The sequence below is a fragment of the Bos indicus genome, chromosome 29, assembly GCF_029378745.1.
Source record: "Bos indicus isolate NIAB-ARS_2022 breed Sahiwal x Tharparkar chromosome 29, NIAB-ARS_B.indTharparkar_mat_pri_1.0, whole genome shotgun sequence".
Classification (NCBI taxonomy): Eukaryota; Metazoa; Chordata; class Mammalia; order Artiodactyla; family Bovidae; genus Bos; species Bos indicus.
Window position 1 is genome coordinate 46,901,381 of NC_091788.1, and position 14,740 is coordinate 46,916,120.

Sequence of the window (14,740 nt, forward strand, 5' to 3'; positions counted from 1 at the left end):
CAGGTGGCCAAAGTATTGGAGTTTCAGCTTCAGCATCAGTCCTTCCAATGAAGGTGGGTCGAGCCGGCCCAAGAATGAGCATTCCTAACCCGTGCCCACGTGGGGCGGACTGAGCCGGCTGGACCACCCGTTAAGAACGCGCTTCTGCCCGCCCCTAGGCCTTTATAGCCCCTCCCACCAGGAAGTTGAGCCCCGCCCACCAGGGGGCGTGGAGTCGGGTAAGTCCCGCCTCCATGAGCAAGCTCTCCATCCTTACTGGCTGGTGGGAAGGGACGCCCCTTCATCACAGTGCTGTCCCCGCCTCCGCCCGAACCCCGGGGCGGGGGCAATGCGCCTGCGCGGTGGAGCTCGCGTTTAGCGCCTCTGCGCGGTCCGGGTGGCAGGCGGAGACCCTATGGCGGACACCCTGGAAGAGTCGGAACCCCTTTTGAGCCGGGCCCGCGGCGGCAGCGGCCGCGACTGCCCAAGGGGCGTACTCACTTGCAGCAGCGTCCAAGAGAGCCCTGGTGAGCCGCGGCCTGGGGAGGGGCCGGGCCTCGCGGGGGCGGCGCGTCGGGTTCCCGGCGGCCCGTGTCGCGTCCCTGCTGTCGCTGCGGGCGCGCCCCCCTCTCCCCCGGCCGGGGTCCGATCGGGCCTTGAGGAGGGCTGGGCGGCTGCGCCATGCGGACCCCGATCCCGGCCTGGGAGCTGGGGGCGCGGGGTTGCTGGGAGAGGGGGGTGGTCTCTCCCTGCTCCACCGACCGGCTGGACAGAGAGGCCTCGCTCAGCCCGGGAGCGGCCAGCCCCGTCCCCCCGCCCCACCCCCTAGTCCCCTCCGTGGGCTCGGGGCTTCGTACTTTCCGTAGATCGCCTTGGTGACTCCTAGGACGACCTACTTCCGTTTTCCCCAGTTCTTATCCGGGAAAGTGAGGCACAGAGAGGGGCGTTCCCCTACCCAAGGTCACACAGCCAGGAAGTGGCCGAGGTGAAATCCAGCTGGGAGTGAATTGTGAGGCTTCCCAAACCGGGGTGGCTTCCTGCCTTTGCCCTCCGCAGCTCTGGCCTGCCCTTCCTGTTTATCGGCAGAAAGACTGCTAATTCCTGGGGAGGCCTGGGAGGGTGGAGGCTTTCTGTCCCTGTCAGATCCCAGGGGCTTTGGGTGCTGGATTTGGGAGGGAAGGGCTTCAGCCTCCTTTTATGAAGGGGGAAACTAAGACCCCGAGAATGTCCACATCTGGTGCAAGATCACAGCCCTGGGACCTGTCGCAGCTGCTGCTGTCCCACATGGGGTGCTCCTTAAGGGGCCGCCTGGGCTCCTGCCTGCGGGGGGTCTGTACTGTGTGCCCGGCTGTTGGGGTGAGTGCCTGACCGGAGATAGGAAATATGCCCACCTGCCCATCTCAGAGCCTGTCCCAGGACAGTTCTCCATCCAGCCTGTGCCAAGCCTCCCAGGGCCCCGGAAAAGGGACATAGGACATGGTGGTATTCAGGGGGAGCAGACTTTGTGTCTGGAGGTCCGGGTGCCTTTCTGGTGCTGCCACTTCCTGGCTGTGTGACCTTGGTAGGTCTAACCTTTCTGTTGTTGTTCAGTCTCTCAGTCGTGTCTGGCTCTTGCCGACCCCATGGACTGCAGCACGCCAGGCTTCCCTGTCCTTCACCATCTCCTGGAGTTGGCTCAAACTCACGTCCATTGAATCGATGAAGCCAACCTTTCTGAGTCTTCGTAAAACGGAGGTGGTCACTGGGGCTGCCCTGGAGGGGGGCCCTGGTGAGGATTCAGAGAGAGTCTAGATGCCTGGCCCGGTGGCAGAGTTGGTGCTCACTGGTGCCGATAGCCATTCTGAGCAGAGAACTGTGATCATTGCAGGTCCAGCCCCGGGAGAATGCACGGCCAGGAAGATGAGACCCTCACTGTAGAGACAAGAACCCGGGCAGGCAGTGTGGCTGGTGTGGGGGTACTCTGGGGAGGGCTCTTTGTCCAGACCCTGTAGCCTTGGTGAGGGCTTCTGAGAACAGACAAGACACCCTGTGTTCTGGATTTCCCTGGCCAGGCTGTCCAGCCAGGCTCTGGGGACCCTCACTGAGTTTACCCCCAGCTCCCATGCAGGGCTGCTGGATAGGACCCTGAACTCAGGGTCTGTCTGGCCTACAGCCAGACTCTCCTAGGAACAAAGGTGGGGGAAGGCTGCTGCTGGGTGCCCCTCGGGCCCCAGTGAGCCCCTGTGGTCAGGTCCCAATTCAGCCCCTCCTCATGGACCACGACTGCAGGGTGGGGATAGTCGTTTTCTCTTCCCTTTCCTGGTCAGGGAATGACCCTCTTACTGGTTATGGAAAAGTCAGAGGACAAGGGATTGCTATGCTATAGAAGGGGCTTTGAGAAGAATACTGATAGTGAGTGTTGATGAAGGGCTTACTGTGCGTAGCACGTTAGCTACAGTAACCCATTCAGCCTGCACATCAGTCCTGTTGTGTAGGGCCTGCAGGAACTGAGGCACAGCGCAGGAGGGGACTCGCCCAGGGTCACACAGGCCCAGCCAGGGGGTGAGGGGGGCTGGAGCCAGCACGGGAGGGGACTCGCCCAGGGTCACACAGGCCCAGCCAGGAAGTGAGGGGGCTGGAGCCAGCTCGGGAGGGGACTCGCCCAGGGTCACACAGGCCCAGCCAGAGGGTGAGGGGAGCTGGAGCCAGCGCGGGAGGGGATTTATTCTGGGGTGTTGGGAAGGGGAGGCCTGGGGCAGGAGGACCAGGGCAGGGCTGACGTGGGACACAGTGTTTGAACCCTCTTGTCCTCTGTGCTCTGACATCCTCCCTGGTATGCCCAGTGGGGAGATGGGAGTGTGGACAGGTGATTGCCTGCCCCCTGCACCCCACCCTGGGGCAGTGAGTTCCTAGACCGCCAAGCTGCAGGATGGTGCTCCTGGCAGGGCTGATGGTGCCTGGGCAAGGGCGTGGAGGCTTTGGAGAGCTTGGCCTTGGTGGAGCCAAGTTTGGGGTGAGTGGCGAGGAGGGCACAGGCTGGAGGAAGCGGCAGGGGAGGAGGCGGGTGGAGTGTGGACTCTCTGCTGGGGTTGGGGGGACCCGGGGGAAGCTATGAGGTGCAGGTGGAAGGCTGCTGCGGGGGGAACAGGAGGACAGGGCGGGAGGGCCCTGGGGGGTCTGGCGCTTCAAGGGCCGGGTGGCCAGAGTTGAGCGAGCCCCTCCAGCGGCCCCCAGTCCGTGTCCTGGAGCAAGCTCTGGGGCCTCTGGCTGCCTGTCTTATGCAGGCAGCTCGTCTCCTTGGGTCCCCTCAGGCCGAGCTCCGTCTCTCACCTGGGTTTTCATGATATGGGGGCCCTCAGACCGTTCTGCCTCCCCAGGTGCCCCTTGGCTGTGGGTCGACAGGCGTCCCCAGCCACTGTGTGCCCCGCGGCGGCCTGGGCTCAGTGGACGCAGCAGGGAGCAAAACCGAGCTGCCTCAGATCGCAGCGTGCCCGGGAGGCTTTCCGGGGAAGCAGCGGTCGCCACCCTCAGAGCCTGCCCCCGGGGAACTCCTGGGCCCCTGGGGGTGAGCGTGGAGGTTGTCTGTGGGGGGACCCCGAGGTGCCGACGGACATGGTGCTTGTTCTAGGTGACACAGCAGGGTGATGGCAGAGTCCCGCCCCCTGTCTCTGTCCATGGTCCCCCATGTCCCCCATTGGTTCCTGGACCCCGCTGCACGGGCTCGGAGGACAGTGACACAGCCTACCTGGGGACGGCAGACAAGAGTTGGCAGTGGTCTGGAGCTCTGCCCAGGTGTCCAGCGTCCCCTTTCTTGGGCATCTCTCTGCTTCTCTGTCTTCTCTTGGTACCCATGAAGGGTGGTTTTGGCAGCTGCTGACCTCCAGGGACCAGACGTGAGAGTAGTCTTCAACAGGAATGGTGACTGGTTAGTTCAGCTCGTCTCAAAGCCCTGCGAGCCGCTGGGGGCTGTGTGCCGGCTCTGTGTCCTGGGTACCTGGGCTGCGCCCCGCCCGCCCCCCGCGGCCTCTCTGAGGGGTTCCCTGCCTCCCTGGGCTGCAGCTCCTCATGCCTTTCTCACACCCCTGTGTCAGGGAGTGGTCCGGTGCAGAGTCGGAGCGGCGCCCCTGCTCACCAGGCGGCAGGCAGCACGCCCGGCCAAGGGCACCGACCAGGTGCGCAGCCCGAAGCTCCCTGATGGGGGGACTGGGGTACCGGGCTGAGGTTGGAGCCCTCGACTTGTCCTGCCCAAAGGCCCCTCGTAGTCGGTCCTCCCTGGCCCCTGATGGCCCCTGTCCGGTTGGCAAAGGCTCCCTCGGCTCCTGCCCTTGGGGTGACTTGGCTGTGGCCACCTGGCCCTGTGGGCTCATGACACGAGCCGGGGTGGGGGGGAATTAGGGGGACACGATGACCCCAGAAGGCCCTTCTTAGGTCTCCGTATCTGGTGGAGGGTCACGCAGCACCTCGGGCTTCTAGACGTGACGCTGAAGTGGCAGTGTGAGACCCGTGCCCTTGTTTGGCAGGCGGCTGGCTGGGAGCACCACCCCATCTCGCAGTCAAGGCAGCTGGGCCGCGGTGTCCTGACAAAGGCCGCCCGGAGGCCCGCGGTGGGACGGCGTGGGGAGGGGGACCATGAACACAGTGCATGCGCCAGGCTGGCCCTGGGGGTCCTGCACTCGCCTTGGGGGCCCAGCTGGGCGGATGTTAACACCCCCATTGGACGGGGAGATGGGCACTGTGGGGGCCACTCCTGTCCTGGGCCCGGAGCCTGTCGTTCAGACCCTGCCCCGCCCAGGGCGCAGGCATCTCATTCCAGAGCCTCTGAAAGGTTGCAGCTAGGTCCTCGCCTTGCTCTCCCCAGGAGTCCTGGGCTGGGCGAGCATCTCCCGATCCCACTCCTCACCCGCCGTGTCCCCTCTGCCCACAGGCGCCGCGGCCAGGCGGGATCTGTGCTTGGACCAGGCTGTGGTCCTCATCGAAGACGCCATCCAGGTGGGTGGGCGGGCGCTTGCCCTGGGGCTTGTGGGGGCTGGGCGGGCGCTTGCCCTGGGGCTTGTGGGGGCTGGGCAGGCGCTGCTCCGCTGGCCCCTTCACCCCTGCCATCCTGGGGCCAAGCTGTGGTTGCTGGGCCATACAGTCGTCGCCCCCGTGCTGACCGGGATTTAGGGCTTGGTCCCCTCCAGCCCTCCTTAGGAGACGTGCGCCAGGTGCCCTTCTGGGTCCCTGGTCACTCATTTTGCCGATTCACCATCTGCCCAGGCCTGTCGTGTGCCGTACTGCTCTGGGTTCTTTGAAAGATACCCAGAGGTGGCATGACCTTCCTTTGCCTGCAGACGACACCCCGGGTTAATCAGGGAGATAGACTGTGGGAGCCAGCTGGGGATGAGGCTGGCGGCATCCTGGAGGGTGACCCAGCTGAGGCGGGGCGGGGTCGGCCTTGCACAGAAGTGAGGAGAGCCTCACGGGCAGACACAGCTGTGTGCACAGCTGTGCATCCAGCAGGCCGGGGTCCGTCCACTGGCTGGCCCCGGAGTCCGGCCCTTGGGCGTTCTCCCTCTGCCAGGAAACCTTGCAGCTTGGGAGGGTCTGACCCTGCTGGGTGGCCACGAGCCCCCAGTCCCTGTGGAGTGGACTCTGTGATCGCCGGGCTGTGTCCCTGCCGTGGACGTGTGGTGGGGTGAGGGGCTGCCCTGCATGGGCTGGCTGTGCGGTGTGGCACCGAGGGGACCCTCACCGCCCCGTGTGACCTCCACTTCCAGTATCGCTCCATCAACCACCGCATGGACGCCCGGTCTCTGTGGCTCTACAGGTGGTACTACTCCAGCAGCAGCCAGTGGTGAGCGGGCACGCGCCCCACGGGGCTCCTGCGGCCGGGCCTGGGGGGCTTTCGGGGGGCAGGCAGGCTCCCCTCCCTGGGGTGGACGAGGAGCCGCTGTCTTCCCTTCTTACTGGAGCAGAGGCAGAAAGGGCCCCTCTGTGGTGAGGGCTCCTTTCCAGAATCTTCCGGCCAGCCGTGGCACCTGAATTTGGACCCGGTGTGTGTGGTCTGACCACACGCGGGTGGCCCCGGAGCAGGAAGTGTGGGCCCCGGCCTTTGGACCCGTGGAGTCTCTTCCCTGCCGCTTTCCAGGCATCCCGCCTGCTGGGCTGCTCTCTGGGCCCCGAGCGTGGCTGGTTCGTGCCTTCTGACCAGTTTCGGTTCCTTTTCCAGGATTCTGAGCTTCACCATTTTCTTGATCCTGGCTTTGGCCTTCGTCGAGACCCCTTCCTCGCTCACGCGCACCTCGGACGTGCGCTACCGCCCGGCCCCCTGGGAGCCGCCCTGCGGCCTGACTGAGGGCGTCGAGGCGCTCTGCCTGCTGGTCTTTGTAGCCGACGTCTCCGTGAAGGTGAGGGGCCAGCTCGTCCACCTTGCCCTCCCGCCCCGCCACGGCTTCCCGGGTTCATCCTTCCCCCTCCTGGAGCCAGCCGCCTGTCCCAACCGTGCACTTTGACCCGCAGGGCACAGACCTGCCTCTTGGACGGCCCTCCCCCTCCAAGACCATTGATGGGGGTCGGCCGAGCCATGGGGGTGCGCAGCCTCACGGGACCCGGGGAGGGCACGGCTGAGGGTCCACAGTGTTGCCCTGGGGAGAGACCCCTGCTGATCAAGTGGGCCCTGGAGGGGTCTCTTCACAGCCTCACTGCCCCGCTGTCCGGGGAGAAGCCCAAGGGGAGGGGCCGGTGAGGGGCGGGGCTGGTGTTGGGGGCGGGACAGATGCCCTGCCAGTGTGCCAGCCTGGCTTCGGTGACCCTGATCCTTCCAGAAGCCAGGGCGGGGCACGAGCTGGGCTGTGTCAGGGCGTCAGAGCCACAGGGACCCGCCAGTGAGACCCCGCTGCTGGCCAGGTCTCCCACCACTTCTGATAAACAGCCGTGACGCCACTGCGTCAGCCTCACGGGCACGTCCAGGGCTGAGCCAGCTGCACCCTGCCTGCGTCCCTTCAGGGGGCAGTTCAGCCTCTGTGGTCTGACCCCGAGGGGCATGGGTGAGCCTCAGTGCGTGTGTGACCAAGGGCCCCAGGCAATGTCTTATTTCTCCTTTTTTAGCCTATGATGTGGTTAGGAGGTCTGGGGGTTTTAACCTGGAACTGAAAGTGGTGAGTTTTCATTGGCCTTTTTTGAATGGCCGGTCCGTTGGGGAAGTCTCGGAAGGTGGGAGAGAGCGTGGGTTTTATCTGCAAATAGTGACCTCTGGGGGGCGTCAGTGATAGAAAGTTAGGTGCCGGCCACCCAGATGACAAACCCACCCTCCCAAGGCTGGCCCCTGGGCCACTGCACTGGTTCCTGGTTTTTCCGGAACTGTCCCCATGCACAAGCCGCGGTGGTGACCAGACAGGCAGGACGGCTGTGAGGACAGGCTGGAGCGGGTCAGTGCCGCGCCCGTGGTCACGAGCAGGCTGGGTGAGGCGCGTGGCCTCCTGCCCGCCCGGCGCCCAGTTCCTGCTCCGAGTCACGCGGGGACCACGCGGCTCCCTGGGGCCGCCCAGCGCCCCAGCGTCCACATGGTGCAGGCCTCGCACTGGCTGCGCCCGCTCAGCCGCCATCTGTCTTGCAGAGCTACCTGATCGGGTGGGCCCAGTTCCGGAGGAACCCCTGGCTGCTGGCCTACCTTGTGGTGCTGCTTGCGTCTCTCCTGGACTGGACCGTGTCACTGAGTCTCGTCTGCCAGGAGGTGGGTGGTCAGGCGGCTCCGAGGGGGAGGGGGAGCTCTAGAGGGGGGTGGGGGCGCAGATGAATGGTGTGGGGTGTGGGGGAGAGCCCTGGGGCTCTGCAGAGGGGGTGGCCAGGCGCTTCGAGGACAGCAGGGAGTTTTTGGGGGTGGGGGCGCAGATGAACGGTGTGGGGTGTGGGGGAGAGCCCTGGGGCCCAGTGTCCCTCTGGCCCAGCTCTGCGCCATCCTGCTCAGTCACCCACAAGCCGGAGCCTTGTCCCCACCTTCAGTCCCAGGGAAGGCGCGAGGCCCTGGGGGCGAGTTCCAGGGTCTGGTCCTGCCTGCCATCTGCAATCCCACCCCCAGGCGCACTGCCTGCCCAGAACACCCAGAGGCACCGCCCTGTGATTCGATAGATCCAAGCTTGCAGGTGTGGGTTTGGGGGCGTCTGTAGCCCTGAGGGCCGGTTGGGGACACAGAAGCCCCGTCAGGTGCTTTCGAGAGAATTTACCATAGGGGCTCAGACAGGGCTTGAGTAAGAAAGTGAGAGGGGAAAGCCCCTGCCCTGGGGCTGGGGGAGTAGAGGAGAGACTGGGGCTGTGGAACTCAGGGGAGGGGCTCTGGCCCTCTGCTTCCAAGAGGTGCGGCGGTGGCTTAGTTCTGGGGGTGCTGGATGCTGGGGAGGGGGCACATCCCGGGTGCTGCCAGCGGGAACAGCACATGGACAGAGGCCAGCGGGCACCCCCTGCCCCCTCCTGCTGCCCTCCCGCCCAGTGGGGCAGCCGATGCAGGTGTCAGGGGTGTCGGGGTGGTGCCCTGTGTGAGCTGTGTCAGCTCACAGCAGGGCTGCGGGGGTGAGGGGTGGTGCCCCCTGCAGCCTCCCCCCCACCCCCGTGCCTCCTCCACATCCCTGCACGAGGACCCTCCTCCCTGAGGAGCTGCCGCCCCATCCCCACCAAGGAGAAGGCTCGCCTCCTCCCCAGACGAGGCAGAGGCCAGCCCAGCCACCGCCGGCTCCGTTTCTGAGCGATGGTCACTGTGTCCATCAAGTGTCACCGAACATCCTGGGTGAGGGTCCTCCGTGAAATTAGGGAAGAGAGAGGCACGAGGGCCGTGTAACCAGCAGGGAGGATGCGTGGCTTGTGTGCTGAGAGGCTGGGGACCCGAACTCATACTTGCAGTCTCCCTGCCCCAGCCCCACATCCCTGGGTCTCTGTACACAGAGACCTTCACTCCTGAGGGGCTCAAGTCCATGGTGGTCCTGCCTCTTTATTCCTGGAGTTTTGTGACAGTTGTTTGTCCTGGACGTCCCTCGGGAGCCCACACAGACCTCCCTGTCCGTCTTTGGTGGCAGCTCCCCAAGCCCGCCATGGTAACTAGAGCTCTGCGCCCTGCCTACCGGCGGCCAGTCCTTTTCACGGACAGCTGTGGTTCAGAAACACCCTCCTTGGGGGTGGTCCTGGGAGAGGTAGGGGGGGCGGGGGGCAGAGTCCACACCCACCCGCCCGTCTGCTGAGGACAGATGACTTGCTTGGGGAGGGGCTGGCAAGTCCCCCTGGGGGCCACAGTGGGGCCGGCACTGGGCTGTGCCAGAGGCCAGGGTGGGGAGGTCCATACTGTTGGCCCCGGGCATGACCCCCATCCCCGTCCTCCCAGGCTGCAGGGGGCAGGCGGCCAGCTGAGCAGGGGTGGGGGTGAGGGTGCCCAGTGCGGCTGCCGGCTGGAGGTGAGGGGAGGGTGCCCTGGGCTTGCAGGTGGTCGTGGAGGGCTTGGGCAGGGAGGGGAGGCCATCAGCCTTGTGTTTGTGAGACAAGAAGATGCCCGCTGGAAAATGTCTGGAGTTGACAGTTTGAGTTGTAGATTGAATGTGGAGGGGCCCTCAATACTGTAAGGACAGACCAGTTCCCTGGCCGTGAGGCCAGCGAGAGGGGAGGAGGGACTCGGGGTCCGCACGTGGTCGGGCACAGAGTGGGTGACCCAGGTGTCAGGTGGGGGGGCGCCTGCCGGCCAGGCTGGGAGACAGGAGGTGATCTTGGGCTCAGAGACTTGGCGGTCACCGTGGGCCGGTCCAGCATCTCGGGCAGGTGGGTGGATCGTCTGGAACAGGGACAAGGAACAGATGAGCGAAGGGGAGTGCGGCGTTTTGGTTGTGAGTGGAAGGTATTGAAGCACGTGGTGTGTGTGTGCATGTGGGGACGGGGTAAGAGCCCTGGGGGGCCTCTGAGGGGCCAGGGTCCTAAGCACAGGGAGGAGGGCCCTCGGGTGTGACAGGAGGGGGAGAGGAAGGGGTGTGTGTTGATGTGTGTGTGTGTGTGTGTGTGTGTGTGTGTGTGTGAGCATGGAGGCGTGGGTGTGTGAGAGCACGTGGAGGGGTGGGGGTGGTGTGTGTGTGAATGTGGAGGTGCAGGTGTGTGTGTGTGTGAGTGTGAAGGTGTGTGTGTGTGAGCATGGAGGTCCAGAGTGTGTGTGTGAGCATGGAGGTGTGGGTGTGTGTGTGTGTGTGTGTGTGTGAGCGTGAGCATGGAGGTATAGGATGTGTGTGTGTGAGCATGGAGGTCCAGAGTGTGTGTCTGAGCATGGAGGTACAGGTGTGTGTGTCTGTGAGCGTGGAGGTATAGGGTGTGTGTGTGTGCTTGTGTGAGCATGGAGGTCCAGAGTGTGTGTGTGAGCATAGAGGTGTGTGTGTGTGAGCGTGGAGGTGTGTGTGTGTGCACTTGTGTGAGTGTGGAGGGGTGTGTGTGAGCATGGATGTATAGTGTGTGTGTGTGTGTGTGAGTGTGGAGGTAAGGGTGTGTGTGTGCTTGTGTGAGCGTGGAGTCCAGAATGTGTGTGAGCGTGGAGGTGTGGGTGTGTGTGTGTGAGCGTGGAGATGTGGGTGTGTGTGTGCTTGTGTGAGCATGGAGGTCCAGAGTGTGTGTGTGAGCACAGAGGTGTGTGTGTACGCTTGTGTGAGCATGGAGGTGCGGGTGTGTATGTGAGCGTGGAGGTGTGGGTGTGTGTGTGTGCTTGTGTGAGCATGGAGGTGTAGGGTGTGTGTGTGAGCATGGAGGTGTGTGTGTACGCTTGTATGAGCATGGAGGTGTGGGTGTGTTTGTGAGCGTGGAGGTGTGGGTGTATGTGTGAGCGTGGAGGTGTGGGTGTGTGTGAGCGTGGAGGTGTGGGTGTGTGTGAGCGTGGAGGTGTGGGGGTGTGTGTGTGAGCGTGGAGGTGTGAGTGTATGTGTGAGTGTGGAGGTGTGGGTGTGTGTGTGCATGTGTGAGCGTGGCGTTGTGGGGTTCTTGCTGTTTCTGCCGGTCTGGTCTGTGTGGGAGGCTGTGACCCAGAGCATATGAGGGGCTGGGGGCCACAGATTGAGGAGGCCTGGGACAGCCCCCGGAGGGCAGGACAGTGGCTTCCCAGACAGGTCCAGGGGCGCCTGCCCTCTGTGAGAGCGGGGTAGGGGGCTGGAGAGACAGGCTGGCCACCCACCGGCCTGATGCTGGCACGTCTGGGGGCCTGGGGGCCCTGGGTTCGACCTGGGCTCGGAGGGACGTGGAAGTCAAGGTCGGCCAAGTGGGCAGCCTGGGGACAGCCAGGGCCATGGCCGTCCTCACCAGGCGTTGGGTCTCTGGCCCCATCCTGGGGGCCGCGCTCAGGGTCCCTGTGTGGGTCTCTTACAGCCCCTGCGAGTGCGCCGGCTGCTGCGCCCCTTCTTCCTCATGCAGAATTCCTCCATGATGAAGAAGACACTCAAGTGCATCAGGCGCTCGCTGCCGGAGATGGCCAGGTGGGCGCTGGGCCAGGTGGGCTGTGGGGTCAGGTGGGAGCTGGGCCAGGTGGGCGCTGGGGTCAGGTGGGCCGTGGGGTCAGGTGGGCGCTGGGCCAGGTGGGTGCTGGGGTCAGGTGGGCGCTGGGCCAGGTGGGCGCTGGGCCAGGTGGGCACTGGGGTTGATGGGCGCTGGGTCAGGTGGGCACGGGGGCCAGGTGGGCGCTGGGTCAGGTGGGCGCTGGGGTCAGGTGGGCGCTGGGTCAGGTAGATGCTGGGGACAGACGGGCGCTGGGACAGGTGGGCACCGGGGCCAGGTGGGCACTGGGCCAGTTGGGCGCTGGGGTCAGGTGGGCCGTGGGGTCAGGTGAGCGCTGGGTCAGGTGAGCGCTGAGTCAGGTGAACGCTGAGGACAGATGGGCGCTGGGTCAGGTGGGCATGGGGGCCAGGTGGGCCCTGGGACAGGTGGGCGTGGGGTCAGGTGGGCCCTGGGGTCAGCTGGGTGCTGGAGTCAGGTGGGCCCTGGGACAGGTGGGCCCTGGGGTCAGGTGGGCGCTGGGGTCAGGTGGGCGCTGAAACAGGTGGGTGCTGGGGTCAGGTGGGCGCTGGGGTCAGGTGGGCGCTGAAACAGGTGGGTGCTGGGGTCAGGTGGGTGCTGGGGTCAGGTGGGCGCTGGGTCAAGTGGGCTGGCAGGGCGGGGTGGGGTTTCTGCTCCCTGCTGGGGGCGTGGGGCTCCCTTCCTCTGGCCAGGGGGGCTTGTGGGCAGGCAGGCATTTGGGGGTCTCTGTCTTGCACCTAAGGCAGCCCTCTTAACAGCCTTGCCTTGACCCCTGTCCCCTGCTCCATCCTGCATACGCTTCCTGCCTTGGCTGTGACCACTCACTTCTCTCCGTCCCTGGCCCCCCACCCTCTCCCCGCACCCCCACCCCCATGACTCACGTGGCTGACCCCTCACCGCTGGCCCAGGTTGATGGCAGTGGTCTTTCTCCTCTGCGAGTCCCGGGGGTCCTTGGAACTGTCTCTCCTGGGACAGGTTTGCTAGGGTTGCACTTCTGCCAGAGTGCACTGAGCGGCTGAGCAGGGCTGGCTTGGGGCAGGGAGCTCCCTGCTGGGCCGGGTCAGTGGAGCCGGGACTGCGTCCGCCCGGCGCTGAGTGCCGCTTCCGCTCCCCCCAGCGTCGGGCTGCTGCTGGCCGTGCACCTGTGTCTCTTCACTGTGTTTGGGATGCTGCTCTTCACCGGCGAGAAGGTACGGCGCTCTCTGCTCTGCTCCGCCAGGCAGCAGCCCGCCAGGCGACCCACAGTGCCACCCCCGTCGGTCCACCGGCCGCTCACTGGCCCTCCTTCTCTGCACCCCTCTTAGATGGAGGCCTCTCAGACCGGCCGTCAGGGCAGCCCCTCTCAGCCCCTGCCTGTTTCTCCAGAGGAGACCCCTTCCTGCCTGGACCCCTCCCCTCTTTGCCCCTCACTGCTTCCCAGCCCCCGGCTTCTTGCTGTGTGGAGGTGTTGTCTGTGTAACTCTGTGAGCATGTTGTGTGTGTGTTTCTGTCTTTGTGTGTACACGCATGGGGGTGTCTGTGTGTGTGTCTATGTGACTGTGTGTGCTGTGTGTTTCTGTCTCTGCGTGTACACACAAGGGGATGTCGTGTGTGTGTGTGTAACTGTGTATGTCTGTGTGTGTGTTTCTGTCTCTGTGTGTGCATGCATGGGGGTGTCTGTGTGTGTGTAACTGTGTGTGCTGTGTATGTGTTTCTGTCTCTGTGTGTACATGCATGGGTGTGTCTCTGTGTGTGTTTCTATCTCTGTGTGCATGCATGGGGGTGTCTGTGTGTGTGTGTTTCTATCTCTGTGTGTACACGCATGGGGGTGTCTGTGTGTGCTGTGTATGTGTTTCTGTCTCTGTGTGTACATGCATGGGTGTGTCTCTGTGTGTGTGTGTAACTGTGTGGTGTGTGTTTCTATCTCTGCATGCATGGGGGTGTCTGTGTGTGTGGGTCTATGTGACTCTGTGTGTGTGCTGTGTGTGTGTCTATCTCTGTGTGTACATGCATGGGGGTATCTCTGTGTGTGTGTGACTGTGTGTGCTGTGTATGTGTTTCTGTCTCTGTGTGTACATGCATGGGTGTGTCTCTGTGTGCATGCATGGGGGTGTCTGTGTGTGTGTGTTTCTATCTCTGTGTGTACACGCATGGGGGTGTCTGTGTGTGTAACTGTGTGTGCTGTGTGTGTGTTTCTGTCTCTGTGTGTGCATGCGTGGGTGTGTCTCTGTGTGTGTGTGAGTCTGGGTGGCAGGGGCAGCCCGGCTGGGAGGTGGGACCAGTCCCAGTATCTCAGGACCCCCGTGTCTGTCCAGTGTCACTGCTGTTTACGGAGCACAGGATGGGTGGGGTGGGCGAGGGTGCCCCCCCGGGAGTCGGGGAGGGGACGGCCTCTGACCTGGGAACATGGAGGGTCCCGAGGTGTCCATGGAGGGCTGGCCCTCAGGTGGCAGCTAGGAGAGTGGCCTTGCGAGGCTCCCTGAGTGATGAGGTGGTTTTCTGTGCCTGGGCGAGTACCTCCCACCCACACTGTATCCAGGGCACACGCACAGCCCGTGAAGTCTGGCTGGGAGCGGGTGGGCCGGCCCCCGCTGGGCCCTCTCTGCCCAGGCAGTGATGCTGCCCGCCAGGCTGGTGAGAGCTGTTCACTGTGGCTCCAAGCAGGCCTGCCCCAGTGGCCGGTGTCCGTGTGGGGCGTCCCTGGACACTGGCTCTCGGGCCCAGAGGTCCTGAGTGCAGTCTGCCCAGCCTGGGGCTTGGAGCCCACTGGGAGGAGATGGAGAGATGGGCTCTGAGGCTGCGCAGCCGTAGTGGGAGGGCTGGGCTTGCTGGGTCTGGGGCCTGGGCTTTGTGGCCCGAGGCCCGGTGACTCCTCAGTGCTGCTGTGTCTGCTTCCGCAGGACGCTGGGCAGGACCGGGAGCGGCTGACCTACTTCTTCAACCTGCCTGAGGCACTGACCACCCTCCTGGTGCTGCTGACCACTGCCAACAATCCTGATGGTGCGGGGGCTGGGCGCAGGGCGGGACGCGGGGGTGGGCGGGGGCATGGGGCTAGAGCTGAGCCTGGCACTGGGCGTGGGGGCCCCGAAGCCTCTTTGTCGAGAGCTGGGGATTAAAGGTGGAGCCCCTTTGTTTTGAGAGGCTTTTTTTTGTTTGTTTTACCGTAAACGAGTGTTGAATTTTGGAAAAAAAAAAAAAAAGGTGGAGCCCCAGCCGCCTCTTTGCTGGTTTTCTTTTCCCCCTTTTCCGAGTGTCCTTCTCCCTCCTGCTCTCCACCCTCTTCTTCCCCTTTCTTTCTAGTTTTCTGTTT

General features: G+C 64.2%; 1 protein-coding gene across 4 annotated transcripts in view; it reads left to right on the forward strand.

Annotated features, from left to right (window-relative positions):
* Positions 1-325: 325 nt before the first annotated feature.
* TPCN2 (two pore segment channel 2) overlaps positions 326-14,740 on the forward strand; it is a 31,570-nt gene continuing 17,155 nt past the window's right edge. Inside the window, exons 1-8 of one of the 4 annotated variants that reach the window (XR_011564984.1) lie at positions 326-506; positions 4,883-4,947; positions 5,715-5,791; positions 6,167-6,344; positions 7,553-7,669; positions 11,308-11,414; positions 12,569-12,641; positions 14,331-14,430. Coding sequence is in view for 1 of the 4 variants with exons in the window: in XM_070783101.1 (XP_070639202.1) it covers positions 395-506; positions 4,883-4,947; positions 5,715-5,791; positions 6,167-6,344; positions 7,553-7,669; positions 11,308-11,414; positions 12,569-12,641; positions 14,331-14,430 (829 nt within the window). In the remaining 3 variants the exon portion in view is untranslated. The remainder of the gene's footprint in view (positions 507-4,882; positions 4,948-5,714; positions 5,792-6,166; positions 6,345-7,552; positions 7,670-11,307; positions 11,415-12,568; positions 12,642-14,330; positions 14,431-14,740) is intronic. The other 3 variants (XR_011564982.1, XR_011564983.1, XM_070783101.1) reach the window with 3 other exon arrangements.